General features: G+C 39.3%; 1 protein-coding gene across 1 annotated transcript in view; it reads left to right on the top strand.

The window, feature by feature from the left end:
- Window positions 1-411: 411 nt before the first annotated feature.
- Window positions 412-12,433, top strand: part of rasgrf1 (Ras protein specific guanine nucleotide releasing factor 1) — a 30,135-nt gene continuing 18,113 nt past the window's right edge. The window contains exons 1-9 of the mRNA XM_032583401.1: window positions 412-1,102; window positions 7,416-7,522; window positions 7,717-7,864; window positions 8,857-8,949; window positions 9,036-9,289; window positions 9,876-9,955; window positions 10,052-10,245; window positions 10,523-10,632; window positions 10,732-10,850. Of these exons, the coding sequence (XP_032439292.1) occupies window positions 827-1,102; window positions 7,416-7,522; window positions 7,717-7,864; window positions 8,857-8,949; window positions 9,036-9,289; window positions 9,876-9,955; window positions 10,052-10,245; window positions 10,523-10,632; window positions 10,732-10,850 (1,381 nt within the window). The 5' untranslated portion in view covers window positions 412-826. The remainder of the gene's footprint in view (window positions 1,103-7,415; window positions 7,523-7,716; window positions 7,865-8,856; window positions 8,950-9,035; window positions 9,290-9,875; window positions 9,956-10,051; window positions 10,246-10,522; window positions 10,633-10,731; window positions 10,851-12,433) is intronic.

Raw genomic sequence — 12,433 nt, 5'->3', positions numbered from 1 at the left:
GATTTTGCACTACAATCATGGGGGTAAAAATTGATTACATAACAAGCGGCTTCAGCTTAGATAAAACCAGTGGAACTTATGAAATTAGAAATTAGTGATTATATCAACATATGTTGGGGGTGAGAAAAGGGTGACAGCATTTTCTAAGCTCAGGTGTGTGAAGCACTTTCAGTTCTGAGTGTATAAACACACTTAGAAAATAATGGAAAATGATAACATCAGTAACAAGTTTATTTTGTCACTAAAGTTGCATAATTGTTTATGTAAAGAATTTTACAATTACTTTCATAAATCCCGGTGTCAGAGAAGTAGTACAACTTTACGTTATAACAATTTCTAACTTAAATGTTTCAGATTCAACAGCCCACCAGACGGACGACCCTCTCCAAGGTCCTGAAATTTGCTTTCCCAAGCATGCGTCATGTGACTGCCGAGCTCAGCACCGAGCTTACTGGTTTCTGGAGATTTCACGTGAGAAACGGACCTCAAGCCCCCTTTTCTCTCATCCTGCGTCTGCGGCAGTTTTTAAAGGCTCTATTCTGCTCTTTTTCAGCCCCCCCTATTTCACACGGATAATGAGGACGTTCAACGCACTGGGAGTATGACAAAAGATTTTAGCATGTTGGACTGACTGCTGCTTGCGGTTCTGCAACTATAGTTTTTAATTAAATGCCAACGCGGTGAATGCGTCGGACGGAGTGGACGAGCCCGCTGCTGGAGGTCCGCATTGAGAAAGTCATCATCTTCTCTTTGGTTTTTATTTTTCACTTCAGAAGGATGTAACGACCGACCTGCCGTGTGCAGGACTGAAGCGTCCCCCATCAAAATGCAAAAGGGAATACGACTCAACGATGGTCATGTCACCTATCTGGGGCTTTTGGCGAAGAAGGATGGTACAAGACGAGGGTGCTTAAGCAAAAAGAGCTCGGACAACACGAAATGGCACACAAAGTGGTTCGCTTTGTTGCAGAACATGTTATTTTATTTTGAGAACGAATCTAGCTCTCGGCCGTCGGGATTATACTTGTTGGAGGGGTGCTTATGCGACAGGGCGCCTTCACCAAAACCTTCTCTGTCAGCCAAGGAGTGCTTGGAAAAGCAGGTAAGGAGAGAGAGCGAGAGAGAGAGAGCGCACACAGGCAGGGACACGCACACACATACAGGCACACACAACATGCGCGCACACATGCACACGCATACGATCCTCTCCCTATGTGCAAAAAATACTGAGAAGGTGCAGCACGGAATGTAAAATTTGCTTCTTTGCGCTAAAACCGTCCATTTTCTTGCAATATGCACGTATTTTTCTCATAGGAATCCGCAAGAGGATCTCAAATCCAATGCAGCAGGAAAACGTCAGGTTTCAGATTGCTTTGTTGCACGTTATGTAATTCATGCACGGCTTTAATGATGAGGTAAGAATAAAAAATAACACCTAATGGTGTTACAGGAGTCCTGGTGGCGAGCAATGCAGCGTCTTTTGTTTCGCACCAAAACCTGCTTTCTTTTTTTCTCTCGTGCTTTTCTAAGCAGTTGGCACTTTTCACTCATGCGTAAAATGTAAATATATTTATGGAACTGGCGAGGGGGGAAAAGGCATTTGAACACATTAAACACATAAATGGTTTTCAGCCGTCGTGTAATCCACGTCTAAGGGTGGATAAGTTGGAACCTATCTAATGGCTTATAAATAAAACAAGCACAAATAATGAGAATTTTAGAAAAAAGTTACGGTTTCAAGGTTTCCACCTTGTGGCGAAATCATGTAGTTGCCGTTCAGCTCCCTCTACTCTGGATTACCTGAATCTAATGATTGAGTGTGGAGAGTTCTAATGGGAGTAATACACAACCTACAGGTCAGTCGCAGTCAGAAGTATGTCTGAAATGTTCTTACTAAACTACAAGTATCAAAATTTGTACATTAAACCACTGTAAATTAAGCTTCACTCCACTTCATTTCCACTGCCTGCACAACATTTTGATGGGTCTCAATGCTGTTATTGTGAACAGAGCAACTGAACATGATGCTCCTCAGAGAGCTTCTCCCCTGCTCTGTAGATAGGTCTGCTATCCAAACTGAGGCCAGACTCTCATCTGCGAACAGCTGCCCCTCTGCTGACAAAGCAGAACGCAGCACACGCTCTCAGAGTTACTTGAAAGGCAACCAAAACACATATCTGAAACCCATTTCTCCTGAAACCTGCTGCACACATGTCTGCGTCCTGCAGAAACAAATCCAAATGCAAAATTTTTACATCATTTAAATGCTTTTGGCAAAACGTGGAGAGATGCACAAAGATAACAGATTTACAACGCTGATTTTTGCAAACATTAATGAAACAAATTGAATAGAAACATCTAATTGGAAAAATTTAAGCAATGTACAACTACTGAAACTAAAGATCCTGCCGCACAATCTCTATATTATGTGTTCTCAAATGGAGTTAGTGTGAAAATGATAACGCTTGAGCCCAGGGTTTCCATGGCAACCCTTATTTGCATCCTAAAGAATGATGCAGTTGGAAGAGGCTCGATAACAGACACAGGGAGAGAGAGGTAGACAGGGGGGAATCAGTGCATCGCATCTCTTTTATTAATGCAAGCGCCATCAGAGTTAAATTTGTTCCTTGCGGTACCTTCGAGGGGTCAGAGTCCAATTATAGAAAAATGCAGCTTGTTCTCGCCTGGTTGCAGCCTCACTTTTGCCAGAAACACGCAAAGCTGGCTGTATACTGCAATGGGCATGGGTTATATGTGCCAACAGTTTTCACAAAAACACTTTAGGGGCAACAGTTGCAAGTAAGGAGAAGACTATCATTCAAATGAAATGGCATGTATGCAGAATGATTGTAAACATACTCATCTCTTAAATATATTCTGATATAGAATAAATGATTGTGGTGCTAGAAAACAGAGCAGAGTTTGAGAACGGCAAAGGGAACAAAACAATGGTTTTGTTGAATAAATTTAAAGATCATGAGGGAAACCTGTAACTTACAGGTGTCAAACTCCAGTCCTCAAGGGCCGGTGTCCTGCAGTTTTTAGATGTGCCACAGGTACAAAACACTGGAATGAAATGGCTTAATTACCTCCTCCTTGTGCGGATAAGTTCTCCAGAGCCTTGCTAATGACCTAATTATTCTATTCAGGTGTGGTGCAGCAGAGGCAAATCTAAAAGTTGCAGGACAGCGGCCCTTGAGGACTGGAGTTTGACACCCCTGCTGTAACATGTCTGCTTCTTTTTATCAGTTTGTTTCATATTGATGATACGGTTATTCCAAATGTGGAGCAACACGGCACAAATAATGATTAGCTGCAGGTTGAGACCAACGATTGGTCTCATTTGATCTGACTGAGGCAGTTCAAAGGAGAGACAATGGCTAGTTTTAGGGTGAAGTAACGCTTTGTTAGAGGAGAGTTGTACACCACTTGAAACCTTTGATTTATTTTCAAATATATACATATATAATCTGCCTGTCTGTTGACATGTCTTTGGTGATTTGAGGTATTTTTTATAGAAAAATTTGTAGTGCATAAATAACTACATAAATTTAAAACCACTAAGCACTTAACCCTCTATGGCATGACTTTTTATTTTTTGGGGGAAAAAATATTTTCCTGCATTCTTTGGGAGCTTGGTGGTCCCTAATTACATGTCAATCATAAAATCGGACTCTGACACCTCCTGGAACCAGATTTGGGTTTGTTGCCTCAGGGTAACATTGGTCTAGAACACCAAGATTTTCTACACTGATTATGAGAAATGAAATACAAATCAAACAAAAACTATATTCATGAAAAAACTTTTTTTTGGACAAAAATATGTCAAAAATCATGCCCCCCAAAAAATAAAATAAAGGAGCAATGTGAGGTACAGATATGTGGTTTGTTGCCTGAGGGCAACGCCATGCCATAGAGGGTTAATATCTTTTGTGATCATCAAGGATTTCAGGGATGTATTAATTTTGACTACATTTGCGTTTGATACAAACACTTCTGGTCAAGCCCACACAGTATAGGTTCATTTGCAAAAGTATCCAAACCCATTGAACTTTAGCAGTTCCCTGAATAACAAACCTTATATTCAGTTAGTTGTTTTGTTTTTTTTTGTAACAGACCAACAGAAAGTGGTGCATCATTGCGAATCACTATAAATCGGAAACATAGTTCTTAAAGTCTTTTCCTTGTCTAACTCTGATAAAAGGTGGTGCACATTTGTATTCAGCATGTTATATTCAGAGAACCCAAAAACAAAATCCTTCAGACGTCACCTAATTAGTTACTAAAGCTGTGGTGCTGTCGTGTGTACAATTTAACCTAAGTATTAATAAATCGGTTCTGTGAAGACATCAGATGTTTCTGCATAACATTACTCAACAAATAGCACTGTCAAGACCAAAGAACAGATAAGTTTAAAGTAGAGTTAGGTTATAAAACATATAGAGCTTTGAAAATCTAAATTTTCCAATGAAAGTAGACCGAAATGCAAACTTTTCAAGACATTTCTGTTCATCTGCTCATATCAACATTACATATATAAGCTGTGCATACCACAAATAAACCTTTATGGAAATGTGAATGTAGGAAGTCATTATTAAAAGAAAGCAATAAGAAATTATTTTTGTTGTTCCTATACGTGCCATATAGCCGAAGATTATCTTAGATGAGATCACAATGCAACTCTATGTAAAACATTATGTGTAGAAAACAACTAACACTGCCCTGAACACACCGTCCAACAGTGAATAATGGTAGCAGCAGCATCATGATCTGGAGGTACTTTTTATTAGCAGGAAGAGGAGAGCATGGCCAGAGTTGATGTGAAGGTGAATGGAGCTCAATGCAGGGTGATGCTTCAGGAACATCTGTTAGATGCTACAAATGAATTAAGACTGATGGTGAGGTCCAGAATGTTAGTGGAGCCACAGCTGCAATGGAATAGTTTAGATCATCCTAGTCAAAGTCCAGACCTAAGCCTGAATTTAAAATCTGTCAGATTTTAAATTTTAAATTTGGCTACTATTACACATTTCTTCTCTTTTACTTTTGCCAAATAATTAAAAGCAGACGAAGAATAAAGTGGTTTTCAAATGATGACTATTTAGCCAAAAAGAATCTATCCAAAGCAACCTGGCCCTGTGCGGAAAAACTACGTCCCTGTAAACCTAAATAACAAGTTGATCCATTATTGGCAGCAACAACTGCCTTCAAGGGTTTGTGATAAATAGCAGTTAGTCTTTTATATCGCTGTGGCCCACTCTTGTTTTAATTCAGCTACAGTTTTTGAACATGAGCGTCCTGTATAAAGTCACAGCATCAAGGTGTGAGAGGTTGCAGGTTCTGATGGTATCAGCTCCAAGCTCCTGAGATGCAGTCCAGATAAAGTGTTTACCATCATGGGATACATGTTTAACATCAAGGCCTCATGGGCTGTACCAGTGCCAAATACCACACATTTTAAAGACATCAGCACCTGCAGGATGGTAGCACTCACTCTGCATCTGATGAAGACCTTTGATAGGTTGGTCCACCTGGTGAGGTCTTCATCGGATAAGCTGCAGTTTGTCCACCAGCCTGGTATTGGGGTGGATGACGTCATCATCTACCTCCTACACCAGAGGTGCCCAAAGTCGGTTCTTGAGGGCCGGCATTCCTGCATATTTTAGTTCTCTCCCTGGTGGTAGTAACACCAGGGAGAGAACATTGACATACTTTTCAGCATGTCAATGTTCTTCTTAGGCCTTCTAACGAGCCATCATTTGATCCAGGTGCGTTAAGCCAGGGAGAGAACTAAAACATGCAGGATGCCAGCCCTCGAGGACCGACTTTGTCCTACACCAATACTTTTAACACCATTCATTCTGGACTTCATAGGGACAAGCTGGAACTGTAAGAAGTGGACTGCCACATGTCCCATTGGATAATGGATTACATCATTGTCCATTCGTAGTATGTGATGACACAGGGCTGTAAGGAGCTGTGCTGACACTGTCCCTCTTCAACCTCTACACTACAGAAGTCTATGCTGCAGACTTCTCCATTAACTCCCCAGGTTACCATATGCAGAAGTTCTCTGACTCTGCCATAGTCAGCCTCTTCAGGTGAGGACGACTCAGAGTGCAGACAGTGAACTCAGGACTTTGTGAACTAGTTCCAGCACAACCATCTCCTGACAACATTGAGAAGATCAAGGAGCTGGAGGTGGATTTCCACGTGAACAGACCCAGTGCACTGACAGCGATAAATATCCAGGCACCTGACATTGAGGTAGAGGCCGTTTAAACCCACCTGGGTTTGGTATTTACTCAGATTGCCTTCGTCTGAAGTTAAAATTTTAGTGGGACATTAAAGAGACTAAATAAATTAGTTGAAGGAGAAATAATCACAGCACTGTTGTATGCATGGTGGATTCCTTCAGTTGTGTCCTTCTCCTTCACCAGGTATTCTCTTGTATGTCTGAAGGTAAGGCATGTTGTTTTAAACCTGAGAAGAGTTTGTTTTAATACAGAATACCACCAAATCAATTTAAAACATAAGGGCATCACAGAAAATAATTTTCAAGCAAGTAAAATATTCTGTATGCCCCATAGCTGAAAACAAAGAAAGACTTCTCTTTATTTCTTCAGTCAGATTCAGTACAACAGACAGAATAATAAAACAACAGCTGTGAACAACTGTTCTGACTGACCAGAGTTGCTAGGAAACAGGTTCTGCACTGTTCTGTACTCAGCTGTGGCTCCAGCTTCTGTGTCTTATAGCATTTCCTCCAGGGAACCATGAGACATCCCAGGATCTGAATTGGGGGAGGCTTTCCTCAGTGTGCTCCATCAGCTGCACTGGTGGGCGAAGAAGATGTGGCTTCCCCAGGCTCTGTGTGGTTTAAATCACCCGCTTGATGTCTGCAGCAACAAGGCAGCAGAACAAACACACAAAGTAGTGGAGAGGCCTCAGTCGAGCAACTGTGTATAGCAGATGAAGATTATATTAAATGCAGTATATTTGCACACAGTTCAAAGTCATATATATTTGACTTAAACCTAAGACAAAGTTTGGGAAAGATAAAAGCAGATTTCAAAACAAGAAAATCTGTCAAATGAAGATGTGTCAAATTTGATTAATTGATTTTTAATACCACAATCGGCAGAGACAACTTGATAAAAAAGTGCCTTACTGAGTCAGATGAGGCTGAAACATGTCTGGAATCAACTTGCATTTCCACTCTGTTACATCAACTCAGTTCCAACAGAGCAGATTTTGTAGCATGAAAAATAAAATAATCTGCAAGGTGCCTCTTTATACTACTGTAGGTGCAAACCAAAGAAATAAACCTTGTTGGAACTTTATGTCAGAGATCAAAGATGTTGCTGTTTTTTATATCCCACCACTCATTATTTGTTTCCTCTTCTTTGTTTCAGTACTACTTTACTGTCAACTTCACCCATGAAAACCAAAAGGCTCTTGAGTTGCGTACAGAAGATGTAAAAGACTGCGATGAATGGGTGGCTGCAATATCACACGCCAGGTAAAGGTGCACACAAAGGCAATTAGACACTGGGTTAGGTAAGACATCTATTCAGGTTCTCAGACTGTCACAGAGTTTAAGTATGACTTGGTTAGTTTAACATGACATGAAGCTGTGTTCATTAGCATAAAACATGTTACTCAAGATTCAGCACAGAACTAAGTGTGTCTTGTGTGTACTTTCATATGATGCAGTTACAGAAACTTGGCCACAGAGCATGAGTCGCTCATGCAGAAGTATCTTCATCTGCTTCAGATTGTCGAGACAGAGAAAACAGTTGCTAAGCAACTTCGTCAACAGATAGAAGATGGCGAAATAGAGATTGAAAGGCTAAAGTCAGAGGTAACATTTACTGATTTTTGTTGTCGTTTTTATGCTCACAGGATACACTGGAATGTAACATATGTTAATGCAGGCATTGCAGATCATCACAGCTGCCAATAAATGAAAAATATTGGTAAAACCTAGTGCAAGTATTTTTCCTAACTGAATTTGTATATGCATTTATATTATCTCTTCAGTTTCAGTATGGTACCATGGTCACTATATGGTTAGCTTGAAAATAATGAAATAATTTTTTTAAAATTATGTATTTTGGGATGAAAGGTGTGATATTTAAAGATGTTACTGTGTAAGGTCAGAGAAAGTTACTTTTGTCATTTTGTCAATATTTTGCTGACAAGCAGACCAGATTTGCAATCAATCAGCTAATTTTTTTTTTTCAATGTGAAGGTTTTTAAAGAGCCATAAAATAAGTCGGAGAGTGACTAATTTGGTGAGACGAGCCAGTGCTCTATTTTGCATCTCCTCCCAAACAAACGAACAAGCAAAAAGCCTTCTGTGAACTTGAATATCAGGTTGTATTCTTAGGATCAAGTAGTCATTTTACTTTAATGTGCAAACGTGAGGCTTTAAATCAAACCGTTTCTGGAATATGCATGAACTCTCTATGAAATGTAGTGACAGCTAACAGTTTCTGTGGCAACAAAATGAGAGAATCCATTTCCCACAGATTTGAAGAGCTCAGAGTACTGTAGGTTCTCATTGGATTTATATTTTTCCAACATCCCGATTAGCTTTTATTAATACATCATAGTTTGACTGAATCAAATATCATTAAATACTCTGGATTTTACTGATAGATGTTTAGAACTGACACTAGGCATAGTTACAAGCGAAGTGAACAGTATACTAATTTAGTCACGCCAATTTTCACTCCTATGATGTGTCCAGATGACTTAGTCACTTTGTTTACTTGCTGCTACAGTAAGTGTGAGAACGATACCAACTAAAGTGTGAACGATTAGTCTTTATTTTGGCTGCTTTTCTCACAGATTTCTGGACTGCTCAAAGACAATGAGAAGATCCATGCCAGCCCAGCAGCCGCCCCGACAGAAGACGACTCAGAAATCAAAAAGATCAAAAAGGTAATTGCATAGAATTTAAACTTTTAGCTTCATTTCATTTATGCATTTGTGTTTTAGATGTCAACACACTACTCTGCCTCCTGCAGGTTCAGAGCTTTCTGAGAGGCTGGATCTGCAGGAGAAAGTGGAAGACCATCATCCAGGATTACATCCGCTCACCTCATGCAGAGAGCATGAGGAAGAGGAACCAAGTGGTGTTCAGCATGCTGGACTCAGAGGCCGAGTACGTCCAGCAGCTTCACATCCTGGTGAACAACTTCTTGAGGCCACTGCGCATGGCCGCCAGCTCTAAGAAGCCGCCGATTACACATGATGATGTCAGCAGCATTTTCCTCAACAGGTTGGTTCATTCTTCCTCACAGAAATCTTGAGGGGTACTGTAGTTTCCAACTTTCTTCTTTTCCTTGGATGCTTAACCTTACACAATATGTGGTGGACAAATACATTACACATCCTCAGATTTGTAGGACATTATATATGGGTTGATATTATGAAACTAGTTAGCTTTAAATGTTTCAAATTTTCGCAAAATGAGAAAAAAATTCTTCTTGTTGTCTTTTCAGTGGCATGCAAAATGAAATCTTACGTGTTACATACATGTCAGTTGTAATTAATTTTCTTTAGCAGGAGACAGAATGACTATCAATAACATAAACTGCATAAAACACAATTTCTTGTTGGCAAACCATAAGCATTGATTTTACTATGAAGAATGTACTCTACATTATTCTCTCTGGCATTTTTGGTTTTCCATGAATATTTGATTTTGTTCTTCAGCTTCTATTTTGAAGACAAATTAAGATGAAAATCTAAATCAAACAGGAGAATTTTGTACTCCTACTCCCGATTTGTCTTGAGATTTATAGGTTTTAAATGTTATTTTTACTAATTAAATTATGTTTGGTTTTTTTCTTTTCTTATTTTAGTGAAACTATTATGTTCCTGCATCAGATTTTTTACCAGGGTTTGAAGGCCAGAATAGCTAGCTGGCCAACATTAGTACTGGGTAAGAATCCTCTACTTTTTACTCTCATCATACAAGATTAAAATAACCTCAAACCTTGAAAACGTATACTTTCTTTGAATTGGCACTTTTCCACAGCTGACCTTTTCGACATCTTGCTACCCATGCTGAACATCTACCAAGAGTTTGTTAGAAACCACCAGTACAGCTTGCAGATCCTGGCTCACTGTAAGCAAAACCGGGATTTTGATAAGCTGCTGAAGCAGTATGAGGCCAAGCCTGATTGTGAGGAACGAACTCTGGAGACTTTCCTCACTTACCCAATGTTCCAGGTTAGTTTGTTTTTGCCATTAATAATCTTTTTGAATATCACAAAAACAACCATGTTTTGCTGTCGGGCTAAAGCTCGGGTTTGCTCCTTGCAGTTTGTAAGGATATTATCATCCTCATCAGCTTTATTAAAGACACAAATAGGTCCATAGAAAGATAATTTAAGAAAATTTAAATTAAATTAATTTTAAGTAAGACAGTTTTTCCATATATAGAATGTCCATTTTCAACTATGCTGTTGTCACAGTACCTGCTTTATTTACTGTTGTGTCTCTCCAGATTCCAAGATACATTCTTACACTCCATGAGCTTCTGGCCCACACTCCCCACGAACACATAGAAAGGAACAGCTTGGACTATGCCAAATCTAAGCTGGAGGAGCTTTCGAGGTATTCACATAACCAAAACTCAGAATGATCATCAAATCTTTGCTTATCTTCAAAGTTAGGTCCTTCTAAATGTGAATGATGAAATTTCCTCTATTGTAGAATAATGCATGATGAGGTGAGCGAGACGGAAAACATCAGGAAGAACCTGGCTATAGAACGCATGATCATAGAGGGCTGCGAAGTCCTCCTTGACACCAGCCAGACGTTTGTGAGACAAGGTATCCTCAACCGCTATCACAACATGAGGGGAATTCTTGTCCTTTCACATTACCAGACTGACAGCCTGATCTCACGGGGAGCAAAGGGAATTGCTTGATGCTCTTTGGGAAGTGTGAGCATTATTCACAGGGAGAGTCTGTAATTTCCTAATGTAATTAGACTGTTCTGAGGCACAGTGATGATGAATCAGGAACTGTAAATGTCACATGTCCCCAACAGGCCTTTGTGGGTGAGGAGAGGGGAAAAGCGGTGGAAGCTGATTCAATCCCTATTATCTAATGTACTACATGTTTGTTTCTCTCTATTTTTTTACTCTTAACCAATCCTTGCTTTTATGTTTATACATTCAAAATGAGGTATTTTGATATCTGAGCTTTTTTTATTATTATTTCTGTCTGGCATTTAATCACACAAAATGTTTCCTATTTTAGATCTTTTAGAATAATAATAATAAAGAAATGTAAAATGTTGTTTTACCTGTCAGATTTAAAACTTTTCAAACACTATCTTAGTAGCTAACCTTTAAAGTATCATATTTGTTCCACAAGCTTCTCACAATAGTTTGCCTGAGCTTTGACCTATTCTTCTTTAAGGATGACTGATGACTGAGTCAGGTTTGTAGGTCTCATTGATCTCACACACCTTTTCAGTTACTGCCTACAAACTTTATATGGGGCTGAGATTAGGACTTTGTGAAAGCCACTCCAAAAAGATACATTTGTTGTCTTTAAGTCACTTTGTAATTAATTTGACAGTATGACAGTAGGCTCATTCTCTATTTGGAAAACATATCAGGGCGGAAGATTTAACTTTCTGTCTGATATTGTGATGTTTTGCCTCAATATGTACACAATAATTTATTTCCTCATCATGCCATATATTTTGTGATCTGAATTTCTTATCCATCACAATAAGACCCACAAAACTACTGCCATTACCTTACTTCACAGCTGTGAAGATGATTTCCGTCTTGCAACCTTCCCTCTTTTTCTTTGAAATGTAACAATGGCCATTGTGGCAAAGCACTTTGCTCTTCGTTCCATCAGACCACAGGGCATATCTCTACAAGTTAAGGTTTTGTTCCTTGGTGCGTTAATCAGATGTTAACTGCTTCTTGGTAATGTCTTCTTCTCTGACTGACTTTTCAGTCCAGGTAGACTGTTCTGAGGCACACTGTGCAAGAAATAATTCAGTGTAGATAGTGGTACTCTCTTACTGGCTTCCTTCAGCATCTTTACAAGAGTTGTGCCAAAATGCAAAATAAAAAACAACAAAAAAACACAATCATCTCTAGTACATAGAACCCGTCTCCTATCTAAAAGTCATGATGGCTGGATATTCCCATGCTGTTTATACTTACATGAAGTTAATATATGTAGCTTTTTTCAGTCATGCCAACCACTTTTGATGCATTTTTACACCATAGCCACTTTCAACAAGCCACTCTGTGCACACATTCATTCACTGCTATGCAAAGTATTAAGTAAATTGCAGCTAAGTGACTTTCCCCAGGGCACATTGACATATGGCAGGTTAGGAAGACAGAATTGAAGTCACAACTTTCTGCAAAATGACTTCATCT

This window comes from Xiphophorus hellerii, chromosome 2 (genome assembly GCF_003331165.1).
Source record: "Xiphophorus hellerii strain 12219 chromosome 2, Xiphophorus_hellerii-4.1, whole genome shotgun sequence".
NCBI classification, from domain to species: Eukaryota; Metazoa; Chordata; class Actinopteri; order Cyprinodontiformes; family Poeciliidae; genus Xiphophorus; species Xiphophorus hellerii.
Note: the sequence above shows the minus strand (reverse complement) of the source record. Positions and strands in the feature narration are given on the sequence as shown.